Source organism: Aquarana catesbeiana, linkage group LG04, assembly GCF_042186555.1.
Source record: "Aquarana catesbeiana isolate 2022-GZ linkage group LG04, ASM4218655v1, whole genome shotgun sequence".
Taxonomy (NCBI): Eukaryota; Metazoa; Chordata; class Amphibia; order Anura; family Ranidae; genus Aquarana; species Aquarana catesbeiana.
Window position 1 is genome coordinate 374,009,977 of NC_133327.1, and position 19,994 is coordinate 374,029,970.

A 19,994-nucleotide genomic window follows, 5' to 3' on the forward strand; every position below is an offset into this window, starting at 1 on the left:
AACGACAGCTCCACGTCAGATTTTCGAATGGTCAGTACACAAATCCGTCACACAAAAGTGAAAAGTACAAACACGCATGTTCGGAATCAATGCTCACCAAACACGAAATTAGCAGAAGGGGCCCAAAGGCTTGCAATCAAGAACTGAAATTCCTCGTAATACGTCACTATGTTCGTGTTTGTGGCATGACAATTTGTGTAACGTAAAGTTAGTATGCGAAACAAGATCCTGGCACACGCCCTTTTGACAAAAATCAGACCCTCGGTTGTCCAACAATCGTACCATGTGTACAAGGCTTTAGACCTCCAAAATCTAATTTCTTACACAAAAGACATTATCATCAGGTATCTGTAGGTATCGCTACTGTAGTAGTTCCAGCTAGTGTAATTGCTTTTTTTTAATATAACACATATACAGTATGTCTAAAGTAGATGAGACCATCATTATGTATATATTAAAATGTTTATATCTCCAAAGCAAAGCAGCTAACATCACCAGGATTTCGTGAATGTGTTATAATAATAAAATTGAGTATTTGTTCTCCAAGTGGGATTTTACAGCTATCTTGCAAGCAGCGTGTTAGTTGTTCTCATACTCTTTCACCATAACATATTATTTTATATATTAAAACGGACATTCTTTATTTGAACATAGATTTATTACAAAGTTAATTGTACATTGCCACTGTTAGGACGAAGGGCAGGTGTTTACACTAACTGCTCCACTGACTAGGGAGGCCTTGCTAAAGCTCACTGGCAGCCTGTCTATCACAAAGTTGCGGATGCAGCCTGTGAATGAGTTTCTTGTTGTCAGACTTGGCGCAAGCAAGGCATCTAAAAGGGAGAGAAAACACATAAAAGAAAAAATGTTAATAATCACAAATATATTTAGAATGGAAAACAAGCAAACAAGGGTAGCTTGTATAAGGGGTTATGCTGTGGCCGTTCTTACCTGGAACTCCTCCAACAAACACAGGCTCTTTAAGGTTAACTAGCTTTTTGTTCAGTGGACCTACGACATGGTTTATCTCAGAGTCCACGTCCAGCTGCAGCACATTGCCATCTCTTATAACTGCAATAAGACACAGGGATGATGTTCACTGGTTAAACTTGATATATAGTTTAAGTTGTTACTTCTGAAAATGTATTCTGCTATAGTGGTCACATACTTCACTTCCTTTACATGTATTTTTAAATTATACAGAGAGAGAGTAAATTCACAAGTGGAAATCGGTGTTTTCTTATCTGAATAATTTTCATGGTCAGGATCCTAAGTGTACTGTAAGTACTGTATGATATACACACATTAACCACTTACAGACCTGGAAGATTTGCCCCCTTAATGACTAGGCCATTTTTTGCGATACGGCACTGCGTCGTTTTAACTGACAATTGCACGGTCATGCAACGCTGTACCCAAACAAAATTGACGTCCTTTTTATCCCACAAATAGAGCTTTCTTTTGGTGATATTTGATCACCTCTGTGGTTTTCAGAGTGACAATTTTGAAACAAACAAACAAACATTTTTTTTTACTTTTTGCTATAATAAATATCCCATAAAAAATGTAAAAAAATTAATTTCTTCATCAGTTTAGGTCGATATACAGTATCTCACAAAAGTGAGTACACCCCTCACATTTTTGTAAATATTTTATTAAACCTTAATGTAGTGACAACACTGAAGAAATGACACTTTGCTGCAATGTAAAGTAGTGAGTATACAGCATGTATAGCAGTGTAAATTTGCTATTCCCTCAAAATAACTCAACACACAGCCATTAATGTCTAAACTGCTGGTAACAAAAGTGAGTACACCCCTAAGCGAAAATGTCCAAATTGGGGCCAATTAGCCATTTTCACTCCCCGGTGTCATGCGACTCATTAGTGTTACAAGGTCTCGTGTGAATGGGGAGCAGGTGTGTTGAATTTGGTGTTATCGCTCCCACTCTCTCATACTGGTCACTGGAAGTTCAACATGGCATCTCATGGCAAAAAACTCTCTGAGGATCTGAAAAAAAGAATTGTTGCTCTACAAAAAGATGGCCTAGGGTATAGGAAGATTGCCAAGACCTTGAAACTGAGCTGCAGCACGGTGGCCAAGACTATACAGCTGTTTAACAGGACAGGTTCCACTCAGAACAGGCCTCGCCATGATCGACCAAAGAAGTCGAGTGCACATGCTCAGCGTCATAGCCAGAGGTTGTCTTTGGGAAATAGATGTATGAGTGCTGCCAGCATTGCTGCAGAGGTTGAAGGGGTGTGGGGTCAGCAGGTCAGTGCTCAGACCATACGTCGCACACTGCATCAAATTGGTCTGCATGGCTGTCGTCCCAGAAAGAAGCCTCTTCTAAAGATGATGCACAATAAAGCCTGCAAACAGTTTGCTGAAGACAACAGACTAAGGACATGGATTACTGGAACCATGTCTTGTGGTCTGATGAGACCAAGATAAATTTATTTGGTTCAGAGGGTGTCAAGCGTGTGTGGTGGCAACCAGGTGAGGAGTACAAAGACAAGTGTGTCTTGCCTACAGTCAAGCATGGTGGTGGGACTGTCATGGTCTGGGGCTACATGAGTGCTGCCGGCACTGGGAAACTAAAGTTCATTGAGGGAACCATGTACTGTGACATACTGAAGCAGATCATGATCCCCTTCCTTCGGAGACTGGGCTGCTGGGCAATATTTAAAAATGATAACGACCCCAAACACACCTCCAAGACGACCACTGCCTTGCTAAAGAAGCTGAAGGTAAAGGTGATGGGCTGGCCAAGCATGTCTCTAGACCTAAACCCTATTGAGCATCTGTGAAGCGGAAGGTGAAGGAATGCAAGGTCTTTAACATCCACCAGCTCCAAGATGTCATCATGGAAGAGTGGAAGAGGACTCCAGTGGCAACCTGTGAAGCTTTGGTGAACTCCATGCCCAAGAGGGTTAAGGCAGTGCTGGAAAATAATGGTGGCCACACAAAATATTGACACTTTGGGCCCAATTTTGACATTATCACTTAGGGGTTTACTCACTTTTGTTGCCAGTGGTTTAGACATTAATGGCTGTGTGTTGAGTTATTTTGAGGGGACAGCAAATTTACACTGTTATACAAGCTGTACACTCACTACTTTACATTGTAGCAAAGTGTAATTTCTTCAGTGCTGTCATATGAAAAGATATAATAAAATATTTACAAAAATGTGAGGGGTGTACTCATTTTTGTGAGATACTGTATATTCTTCTACATATTTTTGGTAAAAAAAAATCGCAATAAGCGTATATACATTGGTTTGCGCAAAAGTTATAGTGTCTACAAAATAGGGGATAAATTTATGGCATTTTTATTATTATTTTTTTTAACTAGTAATGGCGGCGATGAGCGATTTTTAGTGGGACTGCGGCGGACAGATCGGACACTTTTGACACTTTTTTTGGACCATTGACATGTATACAGTGATCAGTGCTATAAAAATGCACTGATTACTGTATAAATGTAATTGACGAGGAAGGGGTTAACACTAGGGGGCGATCAAGGGGTTAAGGAGGAGCAGAGCGATCGCTGTTCCTAATTACTAGTAACAGATGATCTGTCTCTTCCTTTTACATGAATTACTGCATCAATGCGGTGTGGCATAGAGGCGATCAGCCTGTGGCACTGCTGAGGTGTTATGGAAGCCTAGGTTGCTTTGATAGAGGCCTTCAGCTCGTCTGCATTGTTGGGTCTGGTGTCTCTCATCTTCCTCTAGATTCTCTATGGGGTTTAGGTCAGGTGAGTTGGCTGGCCAATCAAGCACAGTGATACCATGATCATGAAACCAGGTATTGGTGCTTTTGGCAGTGTGGGCAGGAGCCAAGTCCTGCTGGATAATGAAATCGGCATCTTCATAAAGCTGGTCAGCAGAGGAAAGAATGAAGTGCTCTAGAATTTCCTGGTAGAGGGCTGCGCTAACTTTGGACTTGCCTTAACTTTGGACTAAAAGACAGTAGACCAACACCAGCAGATTACATGGCTCCCCAAATCATCACAGACTATGGAAACTTCACACTGGACCTCATACAACTTGGATTCTGTGCCTCTCCACTCTTCCTCCAGACTCTGGAACCTTGATTTCCAAATGAAATGCAAAATTTTCCATTGTCTGTGATTTGAGGTGCCATGTCATCTGCTGCTGTTGGTCCACTGTATGCCGCATTGATGCAGTCATTCACGCAAAAGGAGCCCTGTGCATATGGTGCATATTATAATGTACATGGACATACTTTTCAGTAAGCCAACATTTCTGTATTACAAATCCTTTTTTTATTGGTCTTATGTAGTATTCTAATTTTCTGAGATACAGAATTTTGGGTTTTCACTAGCTGTAAGCCATAATCATCAAAATTAAAAGAAAGAAATGCTTGAAATATATCACTCTGTGTATAACGCATCTATAAAATATATGAGTTTCAAAGTCCTAAAATGAGGCATTTCTGGAATAGAGTGTTTTTATCCTCCGAAAGGTGACAGGGCTCCCCATTGAACAACAACCACACTTAGCTCTACTTAATGATTTGCCACCAGGTGGCCACACCCCCTTGAAATGCCTTGTCTATTTTATCTTGCTGCCAGCAAAAGTCACTATAGCAGGAGCATGCAAGACACCCGCAGTATCTTTTGGCCGATTCAAACATAAAATATCGAGGATCATGATTCATGAAAAAATTGCTAGTATTATTAATGACCAAAGCAATCTGTTTGAACAAACTTGGGAACCTTGGCCTCTTATATACACATACCTCTGTCCTAGACTTCTGGTGCTATACAGCCTCTCGGCTCTCCCCCTCCCAGTTTATTTACTCTTCTGACCTAGCTCTTCCTGCATCTAGGGTATCCTCTTCCCCTACCATTATCTCCCTTCTGTTTCTTTTCTCTCCTTTCCTCTATCTTTCTCTTTCCCTCTCCTTTCTTCCCTCTCAGGTTGTCTAGTTACCATTTTTTCAAGGTTAATTTTGGCATTTTAATTTTGTAATATTGCTGGTGACTGCCTGATTTGTATGTACGCTAAGTCTGTACAGAGAACTTCTTCCTTGTGGAGGAAGCACTGGAGTTATCGAACTCTTTCTGATTATGTTAATGCATATCTTTCTCTGTTTTGGACATGTATAGTTTCTGTTTTTGCTTCACTGCAAACTGAAAACGTAACAAAATATATGAGTTTTACTTATTGAACTACTGAAATAAATTAACTTTTTGATGCTATTCTAATTTTATGAGATGTACCTCTATACCTTTCACATCAGTCCCTGCCCTCAAGGAACATATAATCTAAGGTCCCTAACTCACATTTATACATACTATGGACAATTGCCAACTAACCTACCAGCGTATTTTTGGAGTGTAGGAGGAAACCCACACAGGCAAAGGGAGAACATGCAAACTCCAGGTAGGTAGTGCCATGGTTGGGATTTGAACCCACAACCCTAGTGCTGCTAGGTGGAAGTGCTAACCACCTAGCCACTGTGCTGCCTACTGCTGCATAAAAAAAGCTGTAAAAATCTACAAACCTACAGTGCAAAATTGTTTCAGCAGGCTAGTATATTCGCCTGACCGTGTTCTGTTTATACATATTGTTACTATGGCCTTGTTTGGCACATATATACACAGTTCTTGCCATTGCATTTTTCTTTTTTATCATTTATAGAATTTACTATTTCAATACTGGGGACTATTTGTCTGACCTACATTCATATAATTTTCCTATGTTATGCTACTTAGAAACCTTCTTACTATGTAAGTATTTATTTCTGTGGAATATAGTATTTGATACCTGATTTGTCATATGCACATTCTTTAGTTCATCTTTATACTAGACCCCCTTTTTATATATATATGGATGTGCCCCCATGGGAGGGTTGTGTCTTCTGCCCCCTAGTGGTCACTGGACTTGGGCTTCTCCTGGACTTTATTAAAATGACTATTTTATTGTTTACACTGTTTTTGTTTTATGTATTGGCTATTATGATATACTCATTTGATGTTCTTTTACATGTTTGAAAAAAAAGAGATTAAGTTTGCACAAACCTATATAGCATAATATGAGATACAAATTGGTTAAATCAAACTATGCAAAATAAAATACTGGTACATGCAAAAATTTGTTGACATTCAAGTCCATATAGTGAATCAAAAGATTAAAAATAAAAACAGTGATGTTATCAAACTGTGTTGACACAGTAAAATCCTGGGGCAGCAACTACCAGACAGACCAAGTGTCATTTATAGGAAAAATCAAACCTTGAAGGACATTTTGGCTCCAAGTGTGGTTGACCCGCCTGAGAAAATTAGTATGTTCGGACACTTGAAAGGGTTCTTTCCATGTAAGAGGTGCAAAATGTGTAAAACATCAAAAACCTAATTTACCTTCTGAGGTGTTCGTACAACCTCCAATATGTTGGGAGGACCACCAGGGCATTGACTATAAGAATAGGTGAACATCTATCCAACATAAGAAGGTTTTTTTTAGGACACAGCGTGTCCAAACATTTTTGTATCCCTCATCAGAGGGACCCCTCTCTTCTGCAGGTCATTGCAATAGAGAGGTATACACCGCATTGGAGGGGTAGTAATCTCAAAAGAAGTATCTCACGTAGAGAAATGAGATGGATATATGACATCCAGTGTTACAGCCCTTGGGGACTCAATATCGAATGGGATGTCAATTGTTTTATTGATAATCGATAGTTTTTTCTATCCCCCTTTTTTTTCCTTTGTATCAATATCCCATTCATTTTCTTTTCTTTTGTATTAATATCCCACCCATTCATCACCTTGATATGCTTTGAACAGAGAGGTAGCTCAATGTTGAAGTATGGAATTCACCCAGAATGTTTTTCTAGCCCCCAGATATCACCACTGATGTATTTGAAAATGTGGGTTGATTTATTTTAATAACTTATTTTAATAATTTATTTTAATAATATCATTTGTTTTAATAATATTATTTTAATCATTTTATTTTTTTGGTCCACTTTTTGGGAATGGCTGTAGATAGGTACCAATATTACAGAGAGTGGGTGGGAGGAGGTGTAAAAACACCCCCGCCCCTCCTTGTATCAAATAGTTTGATACGTTTGCACATTGATTAATTGTATCAGATCCCTACCTTCCTGGTATAATTGCTCAATTGTGCGAAGTGTCTACATGAATCAATCACATGGGTTTTTTAAATTCTCAATTTAATAAATGTTTATTGTATGACCATTGGAATATAAATATAATTCTGTGGTCCTGCATTTATTTTATTTAGTTTTTTGCTAAAATATATGGTATTATGAATATATCAAATTAATTTGACATAGATTGGTATTGTCAATTTGCTGGACATATATTATAGATGTTAAATAGATCTCGCCAATATGTTATGTTTTTTCTTGTGCTTTTAATGTTTTAAATGTTTTTAAACATATTAAACACTTTTTGAAACCAGCGGAAGCAATGACACCGGAGGAATCTGACTGTAAAGTCACTTCCTGGTGTCTCTCTCGTAATATGGGTATTTAAGGCATGGTGTGTGACGTTCAGACTTGGCCTCCGTTCCCAGTTGAAGCCCTGTAAGGGGAAACGCGACGGGTGGAGCTCTAGTCTCTGATGTCACTACGCATCAGCTGGCTGGCCTGAGCCGCGGCTGTTTGAAAAATTATTTTATCGTTTGTGGATGTTAGTGTTTATGGAAGTCTTTGCAATAAATGCTTTTAATGGAAATACTACACCATGAAGCTTCTTCTTCTTTTACCTGGTAAACGAAATTGATTGTGGGAAACAAATAGGAAGACTGTCCATTGCTGTGTGGAAACGTTATATGTAACAGCTATCTGCAGTCTTGGGAGAAAAACTGTTTCGGGAAGCGCTTTGAAAGGAAACACCCATCATTGAATTGATCCATTACTGAGTGTATGTCACATCGGTGTCGGAGGTATTTTGGGAGGAATATCCAGGTTGCTGAGCCCTTTTGATCTCTGTAATTGGGGATCCACCTTATCCGGTAATCGCCCCCCCCCCCCCCCCTTATGAACCAACACTGACTTGGAAGTCCGAATTTTCACTTGAATATTTGATATCATCACTTATCATATATATATATATATATATATAAAATGTTTTTGGACTTGAAAGTCAACACAGTTTGATAACATCGCTGTTTTTATTTTTAATCTTTTGATTCACTATATGGACTTGAATGTCAACAAATTTTTGCATGTACCAGTATTTTATTTTGCATAGTTTGATTTTTACCAATTTTTATCACATATTATGCTATATAGGTTTGTGCAAACTTAATCTCTTTTTTCCATTATCTGTGAGCTATATATTCAGGCTAATTAAGTTGCAGCACCTACACCTAATCACATTATTGGTCACGGTTAAGGAATTAATTTTATATATACATATATTTTTTCTTTGTTTCAGCACTTTATTTGCTGCTTTTTTAAGAGGAAGAGGCAGCACTTTTTTTTTTTTTACATTATCTTTTACATGTTTAGTAGATCTGCAAACCCTTGAAGAAGCGCAAATTTGCACGTAACATGTGGAGCGAACTTTCTCTGTGACCTCATATTGTGACTCAACTACTCCACGCACCTTACTCCTATTGGATGCTGCTACTGGTTATTTCTAATTACACCGATTTAGATTAGATTATATAATTTGGAGGTGTTATTTGAGTTCTTGGGGTCATATAATATTATAATGTTGTTTTTTCTTTTTTAATATATGTTTGTAAACCACGATTTTAACTCTATCCTATTAAAATTTCAATTTATTTTTATCAATTCTATGCATGTGCCTATAAAGTCCATTTTCCAATTTTAAATTTTCTTTCTAAGGCTAGTATATTTGATTTAAGATAATATAAATAAAAAAAGATTTAAATAAATAAACTAGAAATAAACAAATAGTTATGATGAATACCTATAGCAAATGTAGGTAATACAAACCTGCAATTCTGTGCCACTGGCCATCGCAGAGATTTTGCTTTGGAACAACATTTGTAGAGAAATCTTTATTGCCAAATTTCACTTTCACAACAACCTGTGTTGAAAGTAAGAACATATTTGTAAGAAATAGCATTAGATTATTAATTAAAGAATTTAAGCAATCTACAGATAAGGACACAGTATATTCTCTTTTAATAAAATGTAGAGAATGATACACATATGGAGGCTTGGAAAATAAAGACACCTGAGCTGTAGAAAGCATTCAAGTGGTTCTAAGAGCAGAATGTTTTTTACTCTACATTCTCTGCATCAATGTAAAACCTTCCACTTTTTTGCTTCTTTGCCCTCCCTAAACACCTACCTGACATCACTCTCGATCCAACGATGCCACCATTCTGCTCACTTCCTGCATTCAGTGGCTTTAGTGAGAGCAGTGAGAGCCACTTGCTATGGGGGCACTCAGAGAAGAAGCAGAGAGGACAGTGCCAGTACCACTGCACAGAGCAGGTAAGTATACCATGTTTGTTATTTTAATACAAAAATGACCTTTCCAATTACTTTAACCACTTCACGACTACCCTATTGCAATTTTACTGCTACAGGGTGGCCGCTGTGTGCAGGATCATGTATATATACGTGATCCTGCACTTTCTGGTAGCGGGCGCGAATGCATGCCACTGGAGGCTCGCTCCCGCTGTGATAATATACAGTGGGTACCGCGGACTCGATGTTTGCCGACACCCGCTGATCGTTAGGTACACAGGCAGAATGGCAGTCTGCCTATGTAAACAAGGCAGATTGCTGTTCTGTCAGTAGGGAAGGCATGGATCCTGGGTCTCTGCAAAACAGGGACAAGGATCCATGTCTTCCCCTAGTAAAAGCTAGTAACAGCTCCTCCCACACAGTACACAAACACTGGCTAGGAAAACAGTCAACACTTTGATGTTAACCCCTTCCCTGCCAGTGTCATTAGTACAGTGACAGTGCATATTGTTAGCGCTGATCACTGTATTAGTGTCACTGGTTCCCAAAAATGAGTCAAAAGTGGCAGATAGTATTCAATTGTCTGCTGCAATATCGCAGTCCCGCTATAAGTCGCTGATCGCTGCCATTACTAGTATTAAAAAAAATATATCCTATAGTTTGTAGACACTGACACTTTTGCGCAAACCAATCAACTTATGCTTATTGGGATTTTTTTTTACCAAAAATATGTAGCAGAATACATATTTGCCTAAATTGATAAAGAAATTAGATTTTTTACATTTTTTTTATTGGATGTGTTTTATAGCAGATAGCAGTGGCGGCTGGTGCTAAAAATTTTTGTTGGGGTGCAAACGAAATAAAAAATTCTGACAAATACTGAAACAAAAACATCAATTGCAGCCACTGTGCCCATAATATGCAGCCACTGTGCCCATCATATACAGCCACTGTGCCCATCATATGCAGCCACTCTGCCCACCATATGCAGCCAACTGTGCCAATAATATGCAGCCAACTGTGCCCATCATATGCAGCCAACTGTGCCCATCATATGCAACCAACTGTGCCCATAATATGCAGCCAACTGTGCCCATCATATGCAGACTCTGTGCCCAGCAAAAGCAGCCACCTGTGCCCATCATATGCAGCCAACTGTGCCCATAATATGCAGCCAACTGTGCCCATCAAATGCAGCCAACTGTGCCCATCATATACAGCCAACTGTGCCCATAATATACAGCCAACTGTGCCCATCATATACAGCCTCTGTGCCCATCATATGCAGCCAACAGTGCTCCATCAATTGCAGCCTTTGTGCCCATAATATGCAGCCACTGTGCCCCCCCGCCCACCCGCTGTCTGCCCGGCACTTACACCATCGTGGTGGTAGTGTGGCGATGGATTCTGTGTGTCCTCTGACTCCTCCGTGCGTATCTTCTTCCTGTTTTGCGCGGTGGCCAATAGGATCGCCTCCACCTTCAGCCAATCAGGTGTTCGGTATTACATCCAGGCCTCCTCATTGGCTGAGAGGCGGTTCATTGTTAGCAAAGTAAATATTCATTTTCTTTGCTAACACACCTGGGTGCACTGCGATTGCAATGGTTTGCGCTCGCAGTGCACCTTTTTTGAAGCCTATTAGAGCTCATGGCTCTAATCAGGTGTTTCAAAAACACCCCCCCCTTGCTGTAATTCAGACGCCTGGCGCATGAAAAGGGGTCGGACGACTGAATGCGGAATGGCTACAGCGCCCATGGATAGTTTCATGCAATACATGAATCTATCCATAGTACATAGAGGGGGAAGGCTGGAGAGAGGGGGCGGCGCCCAAGCGCCCTCAATGGATGTGCCGCCACTGGCAGATAGTAAAAAATTTTGAGTTTTTTCAAAATTGTTGGTCTTTTTTTTGTTTGTAGCACAAAAAATAAAAAAATGCAGAAGTTAAATACCACCAAAAGAAGCTCTATTTGTGGGGGATAAAAAGGACATACATTTTATTTGGGTACAGTGTTACACAACTGCGCAAGTGTTAGTTTAAATAACTCAGTGTCGTATGGCCTCGTCATGAAGAGGGGTAAATCTTCCGGAGCTGAAGTGGTTAAAAACCTGCAACATGGGGCTTTGTAAGTGCTGCTTGCTATATACAAACATTTGGTAAACAGAATTAAAATGGATTAAAATAGGCCAGTTTTCAAATTGCAAAAAAAGTGCATTATCAAGCAGTACTCTAATTTCCAATCCATAAGTGTTCAAGATAATGAAAGCTATACTCTAACTTCTTGGTTTAAGGAAAGGCAAATGAACTAACAATCAAATTGTACCAGATAACATAACAAGCAAGGCTTTTTCAGATCAACATTTAATTTTTGCTTCACTTTCTGCTCTAAACCTTTTGGCTGTGTAGACATGTGAGGAGGATCTCAATAATTTGCTGCTCTAGGTAAAAGTAACAGATATGTCAAACAGTCATCACATTGTTATAGAAAGATGGAAATGTAGTGGAGGAAGTGACTGGACTCTAATATCACAGAATTTGGTCACTGCAGCCATGACATTAAAACACATTTGTATTTTTGGAGGAAAGCCACAGCAAAACTGGACAAGATTGTCAAGGACAAGCATGTCAGATTGTCAACTAAGGTTTGTATAGTCAGAGCTATGTTCTTTGCCGTAGTAACATTTGACCGTAACAGTTGAACTATTAGGCTGACTGATAGAAAGTTGGCTTTTCGAACTGCAGTGCTCGGGAGATAACCAAGCATATGTTGGATTGAAAGAAGATCAATTAGCCCAAGTTCACATTGGGCCGATTTGACATGTCAAATTGGAGCCTATTGCCGGCACCGATTCCCGAAGTAGCTTCTGCACTACTTTTAGCGACTTCAGGGGCGATTTCAATAGACATCTGTGCAGGAGCTCGCACAGATGTCTGTCAAATCACCCCCCAAAGTCAGACTGAAACGCCGGTTTGAAATCGTGCGAGTTCAGCTGAACTTGCACGATTTCAAACCTGCCCTCAGTGTGAATGTGGGCTGACTGTCAATACCAAGGGAAATTAACTTGAAATCTAACTTGTGTTAGGCATGCAGAATTGTGAATTGTGCTAGGAATGCAAAACATGTCCACCTTTTCTCTGCTCCGTAGCGCTTTGATAGGAATATTTAGGAAGCAAATAAGAGGAGCCACATTCACATGGGCACTCCTGCATTTGGCTTTTCTAAACTCAGCAGAAGTCATCTGGGAAGTATAAACAACTTTGATTTTTTTCTGCATTTAGATGTTCCTGCTTTAAAGTAGGTTTAGCTGTGTTTAGTCAAATTTACAAGCATTTAGCCACGTTTAGCGTGTCCAAGGCCTCATGCTCACTGGGCGTTTAGGTGTGTGTGGAGGGCACAGGTGCACTATACAGCCCTGCTGCCAGCAGCCTGTTAAATTCTATGAGACTGAAAGCTGTGGTGGCTGGACGGTGCATCAAGTGGTACTATCATTTAGGACAAAATGCGCCCAGGGACAAATGCCTGAAATGCAGACTGCGCCTGTGGCTTCCACCTCAACCAATACGCTGTGATATCAGGCACCAGGACTGAATGTCCAGTGTGCTTAGGGCCTAAGAGTTTACATATACTTGAATTAAAAAGAAGGCAGGGTTTATTGGGAAAGATTGTGACGCTGAAAAATACCGGAGGCAAAAGGAGGAAACTGTGTTGACTGCAACAAAAAGACTAGACCAACATTTTTTTTTTTTACAGCTGCTACAATGTTAGTGATTCTATTATAAGACACTTCAAGTAGCCTTTTGTAAACCCCATAAAAGAACTGATAACACAGACTAAAAAGAATTTTAGAACATACCCTATATAAGTGTAATACTAACTATCTAATGAGCTACAGATATATGAATGCTTAGATCAGGACTTCTGTTAGAAATCACAGGGCCCTGTACAGCCTACCTGACAGGGCCTCCCTCCCTAAAATATCAAAGCAACATTTTCACAAAAAATACACTAAAATCATTATTAGTGGACACAAACACAACATAACATACTTAACTCTGTTTTTTTTTCTTTATGTGGCTGGAGCTGTGTGTAGGCAGGCTCTGTTGTGCTATGGGGAAACATGAGCTGTTTGAACATAGCAACAGGTCCTAATTTGAATGGCAGCTTCAGCTTTGAAATGAATCTGTACTGAAAGAAACATTGGAGCATCTGCTGCTGGCTTGTTTTTAAAGGAGCAAAGGCTTTTTGGCTGTTTTCCTATTCTAGGATTAACTGGCTAAATATCCTCCTGACTCAGAAACACACAACCTGTGAAGTCTGAACAATTTAGATACTGGTCCTTCATGGTTGTTTTGCGTCAATAATTCACTAGGTACCTAAATCAGAATTAGGTTGATGGTCCTGGAGCTTCCGCCTCTAATGCCGCGTACACACGAGCGGACTTTCCAGCGGACTAGGTCCGGCGGTCTTTCTGACGGACTTTCTGACTAGGTCCGACGGACTTTCCGAACCAACAGACTTGGCAACACATGATAGGACTAAGTCCGTTCATAAGTCCGTTTGGTTTGAACGTGATGGCGTAAACGGGACTAAAAAAGGAAGTTCAATAGCCAGTAGCCAATAGCTTCCCTTGTGTCGTATTTGGTCCGTCGGACCAGCACACAGACGAACAGTTTTCCCAATTTTAGTCCGTCGGACTTTGAGTTCGTCGGACAGATTTGAAACATGTTCTATTTCTAGGTCCGTCGGATTTTTATCCCGAAAAGCTATCGGACTAGCCCACACACTATCGGATTGTCCGCCGAACTAATCCCGTCGGACCTAGTCCGCCAGAAAGTCCGCTCGTGTGTATGCGGCATAAAGGAAGTCAGCAGTGGAAGTGCTTGTGTTTCTATCCTCCCTTGGATACATATTTGGTAAGAGAGCATATTTGTGGAGAATATCATTATCTGGGAAGAACCCTTAATCTTCTCCTAGTGTCATCCTAGAAGTGAAGGTGAAAGAGGAACCATAGCAGGGACCTCTCCAATAGGGTCCTGCCTCTTTCAGGGAAAAAAAGGGACTGTTGCGGTACCATAAGGAAGAGACCTTGTTTAAAAATACATAGTTTTATTTCAAAGATAATAATAATAAAAAGTCCTATGAAGGACATATATTGTACATATTCATAATCTGAACATACACAAACAATAATGATTGTTTACAGCATTGTTGATACTCAATTGATGTATTTAATGCCCACACCGATACATGGACAAAGGTTATATAATGTGATACTTGCAGACGTGACCTCTACAGTTTCGCGGTCACAGCCGCTTCTTCAGGAGGCGTCTGATAGTATATAATCTATGAGGAAACACAGTACAGTATCAACATGACAAGCAAAAATACATAAACAATTTTCTAGGGATACATAGTTGATATTGGAGAACATACTTTAAATTTTGAAATTGCACTCACCAAATTATAACCTTGAAGGTTCTCTGGAGCGATACTGTGAGACGCCCTCAAGAGGCGTTCTCCCGGGGGCGGGCCAGGGAGGCAGATGGGGTAATACTATTGTAAAAAATCAATAGGGTAAAGTTTTTTATATATACAGTGTGTTCTATTTGGAAAATCACCCAGGAGTGCCGAGATTAAAATCCAAGAAGTATGGTGAGAAAAAGAAGAGAAAGGGGGAGGAGGAGAGGAAAGGGGGAGAAAGGAAGAAAAAGGGAAGAAGGGAAAAGAAGGAGGGAAAGAAGGAGCCTGGGTAGGAAAAAAGGGGTGGGATAGAATGAGGGAGGGGGGGGAAGGGGGGGGGGGAGGGGAGAAAAACAGAGAGGAAGGGGGGGGGGGAAGGAGGGGGGGAAAAGGGGGAAAGGGAGTAGTGAAGGAAAGGAGGGGGGGAAAAGAAAAAAGAAGAAGGAGGGAGTGGAGTGAGGCAGATGTCCCAATGTACCTAATAAGGGAGATAAGAAGCACACAAAGCTGACAAAAGGAAAATTTGTGATGGCAAAGAAATTTTACCTATCGTAGCTGTAATAAAAGCCTAGACTCAAAAGCTGCTCATACCCAGAATGACGTGACTAGTGTAGTCAGTGGCCAAAGCGCCACATTGCACTGTCACAGGGAGTCACTGTAAAAAATATAGATCAGTAGAGAAGGTATTACAGGGTGATTTAAGAAGTAAATGCAAATCATGAAGTATTCCATGTCGAGAAGGAGGGGGAGGTACCATATAAGAGTAATGGACATGGGGAGCACTGCATAAGTACTTACAGGGGCTCCAGATAGCGTCAGTCAAATGCTGGGTGTCCGCCTGAGACGGTGGGCAGCTGAGTCAGGGCATCTTAAATGCCTCCAACCCGGAAGTTCAGCGGCAGGAACAGCCGCCGCGATTGCTTCCGGGTCCGGTCCTCCACTGTGCGCATGCGCGGGAAGGTCACCCGGCGCAGGCGCACAGCTCAACAGTGATCAGTGCCTAAGCATCGATCCTAACGAGGCGGCAGCTGGGCTCTGCATAGCCCCGCCCGCCGCCGGAGGAGCGCAAGCCCGCCACGGGAAGAGAATTAACTCCTCACATCCCTCCAGAGCAAAAATGGCCAGTGCAATTTTGATACTGATTACAGTGCAAATAGTATTACTCAAAACGTAAACTGAGAGGGGAAAAACGATGCCTAGTCACCAGTAGTGGGGACACCAAGGATCCCACAATTACGGGGATATGCATCATCACCCATCCCAGGACATGTACAAAAAGATATAATCCAAATATACATAACTTTAATTAATAAAGTAAGCAATCTACTGGAGAATTGGAATCAGCCACAAAAAAGGAACATTAAAGAATGAATATTTTTAATACAGTGGAATCCACTATATACAAAAAGAGTCCACTAGTATACAGTCATAGGAAGAAAAGGCCTGAAGTCTGATAGAACAAAGCCCAACAGTTTATTTGTGTGATTTTATTTGTGTTTTTATGATATTTTTTGGTTTTTTATGGTTTTTTATATATGTGATTTACTCACGGCGGAGACTGGGGGAGGGCCCATAAACTAGTTATTCAAGAAAATATTTGTATGAATGTGCCTCATTTATACCAGGAGGAACACAAGCATTTAGTCGCTCAATCCATAGGGATTCACGTTTTAAAATCTCGCGGTCCCAATTTCCCCCGCGAGGGTCTTCAGGGACAACGTCTAACACAATAAACCGAATATAATCAAGATTGAAGCGATGGTGAATGCCTATGTGGCGGCCTACAGTGGTAAGTTTACCATTTGTGGAGGCATATAAGTGGTCCCCCAGTCTCTGCCGTAACTCTCTGATTGTTTTCCCCACATAAAAGGCACTGCAGGCACATATCATGAGGTAAATTACCCCGCGTGTGCCGCAATGGGCTGAATGTTTGGGGAAAAACATTTCAGCATTGGGAAGTAAAAAATGTTGTCCTTCTTGAATCCAGGGGCAGTGTGGGCAATTGCCACACTTGAAAGTGCCCCTGGGTTCCGACGGACCAGAAGAAGGGCTCCTATAATGACTGTGTGTTAATCTATCCTTCAAAGAGGTGGCCCTTCTAAAAACCAAATCGGGGGTTGGTTTGATGTATTTTTTGAGGGTGTGGTGATCGGTCAAGATATGCCAATGATTGGACAGTATTTTTCGTAATTGCTGGTGATGTGAAGAGAATTTAGTAATGATCTTAGTCATATAAGGTTGTTTAGGGCGTGGAGGGCCATATAATAGTGTTTGTCGGTCTAGAGCTAAGGCCTTGTTAAAAGCTTTTCTCAGTTTACGTTTTGAGTAATACTATTTGCACTGTAATCATTATCGAAATTGCACTGGCCATTTTTGCTCTGGAGGGATGTGAGGAGTTAATTCTCTCCCCGTGGCGGGCTTGCGCTCCTCCGGCGGCGGGCGGGGCTATGCAGAGCCCAGCTGCCGCCTCGTTAGGATCGATGCTTAGGCACTGATCACTGTTGAGCTGTGCGCCTGCGCCGGGTGACCTTCCCGCGCATGCGCACAGTGGAGGACCGGACCCGGAAGCAATCACGGCGGCTGTTCCTGCCGCTGAACTTCCGGGTTGGAGGCATTTAAGATGCCCTGACTCAGCTGCCCACCGTCTCAGGCGGACACCCAGCATTTGACTGACGCTATCTGGAGCCCCTGTAAGTACTTATGCAGTGTTCCCCATGCCGGACGGGGATGTCCATTACTCTTATATGGTACCTCCCCCTCCTTCTCGGCATGGAATACTTCATGATTTGCATTTACTTCTTAAATCACCCTGTAATACCTTCTCTACTGATCTATATTTTTTACAGTGACTCCCTGTGACAGTGCAATGTGGCGCTTTGGCCACTGACTACACTAGTCACGTCATTCTGGGTATGAGCAGCTTTTGAGTCTAGGCTTTTATTACAGCTACGATAGGTAAAATTTCTTTGCCATCACAAATTTTCCTTTTGTCAGCTTTGTGTGCTTCTTATCTCCCTTATTAGGTACATTGGGACATCTGCCTCACTCCACTCCCTCCTTCTTCTTTTTTCTTTTCCCCCTCCTTTCCTTCACTACTCCCTTTCCCCCTTTTCCCCCCCTCCTTCCCCCCCCTTCCTCTCTGTTTTTCTCCCCCCCCCCCCCCTCATTCTATCCCACCCCTTTTTTCCTACCCAGGCTCCTTCTTTCCCTCCTTCTTTTCCCTTCTTCCCTTTTTCTTCCTTTCTCCCCCCTTCCTCTCCTCCTCCCCCTTTCTCTTCTTTTTCTCACCATACTTCTTGGTTTTTAATTTCGGCACTCCTGGGTGATTTTCCAAATAGAACACACTGTATATATAAAAAACTTTACCCTATTGATTTTTTACAATAGTATTACCCCATCTGCCTCCCTGGCCCGCACCCGGGAGAACGCCTCTTGAGGGCGTCTCACAGTATCGCTCCAGAGAACCTTCAAGGTTAAAATTTGGTAAGTGCAATTTCAAAATTTAAAGTATGTTCTCCAATATCAACTATGTATCCCTAGAAAATTGTTTATGTATTTTTGCTTGTCATGTTGATACTGTACTGTGTTTCCTCATAGATTATATACTATCAGACGCCTCCTGAAGAAGCGGCTGTGACCGCGAAACTGTAGAGGTCACGTCTGCAAGTATCACATTATATAACCTTTGTCCATGTATCTGTGTGGGCATTAAATACACCAATTGAGTATCAACAATGCTGTAAACAATCATTATTGTTTGTGTATGTTCAAATTATGAATATGTACAATATATGTCCTTCATAGGACTTTTTATTATTATTATCTTTGAAATAAAACTATGTATTTTTAAACAAGGTCTCTTCCTTATGGTACCGCAACAGTCCCTTTTTTTCCCTGAAAGAGGCAGGACCCTATTGGAGAGGTCCCTGCTATGGTTCCTCTTTCACCTTCACTTCTTGGTCTTATTCATATTTAGGATGATGGTACCTATTAATGATAATTTACTCCCTTTGTAAATTATGTGGCATACCTGTTAACTCTAATATATTGGGTGGATAACACACCCGGATCTTCGGATCCATTTTTTTCCCCCTTTTTTTCTTCCCCTGTTTGCCCCCCTTTTTGCCACTTATTAAACTGAGTTTATATATGTTCTTAAATTGTGGCCACTTCTGGTTTTGTAACAGCCACCTATTTAATTAATTTCTTCTGTTTGAGTCCTTCTTGTTTACGGTCGAGGTCTTTCTCCTGTTGTGCTGTGTACATTTTTAGTTATGGATGTTTTGGGTACTGCCTGGGGGGATTTCATGTCCACCATACAGGCAGGATGTTTAGCTAATCAACAATTAGAAGACGAAACCAAAACGTTCCTAGACAGGCTATTTAATCTCCTTAAGAAAAAATCCCACCTACACTGGCACATCCAGTATTTTGAATTATATATTACTGAAAAAGTTTGTCCCCTCGGACTCCGCGTCCAACTATTCCCCACAATTAAAGACCCCTCCGCAGATTTCAAAAAATCCTGGGAAAATACGTTAACCGCTTGTAGTATCGAACTCATGTCAAAGCTGACTACTCAGTATCGTTCTGACATGATGTCTCTTGATGCTGAAATTGATAGACTACTCAATCAGTTTCCTAAAATCCAAGAGTCAAGTTCCTTCCTAAATAAATGGAAGGAAATACGAGACAAAATTGAAGATCTTAATAAAGATATCATCATCAAAAAACAAAGAAAATTTTCCCAGGATAAATTGGCATTTTCAGAGGGCTTTGCATACAAGTGGTCCGGGAAATCATTCCCTCACAAACACAAGCGTCAAAATCGGCAATTCCCTGTCCCGACGGCAACAGACTATACGGAATCTGACTCATCGATATCCTCTGTATCCTCACAGATCACTACCCGCCCCACCCTATCACGAACACCAGGTGTTCCTCGAAAAAGGTCCCTCACTGGCGATAATTCCACTACTAAACACCCTAAAAAAGGAAAACAATATGGTAAAGCACTAAAAACACCACAAACACCAAAGCCAGGTGGACAGACCCCTTCCACAGGCTCTCTCCACCCCACTCTACACAAT

General features: G+C 41.0%; 1 protein-coding gene across 1 annotated transcript in view; it reads right to left on the reverse strand.

Moving 5' to 3' along the window:
* Positions 1–349: 349 nt before the first annotated feature.
* Positions 350–19,994, reverse strand: part of LAMA4 (laminin subunit alpha 4) — a 215,080-nt gene continuing 195,435 nt past the window's right edge. The window contains exons 38-40 of the mRNA XM_073627106.1: positions 8,963–9,056; positions 952–1,071; positions 350–833 (exon numbers count right to left, since the gene is read on the reverse strand). Coding sequence (XP_073483207.1) covers positions 688–833; positions 952–1,071; positions 8,963–9,056 — 360 coding nt within the window. The 3' untranslated portion in view covers positions 350–687. The remainder of the gene's footprint in view (positions 834–951; positions 1,072–8,962; positions 9,057–19,994) is intronic.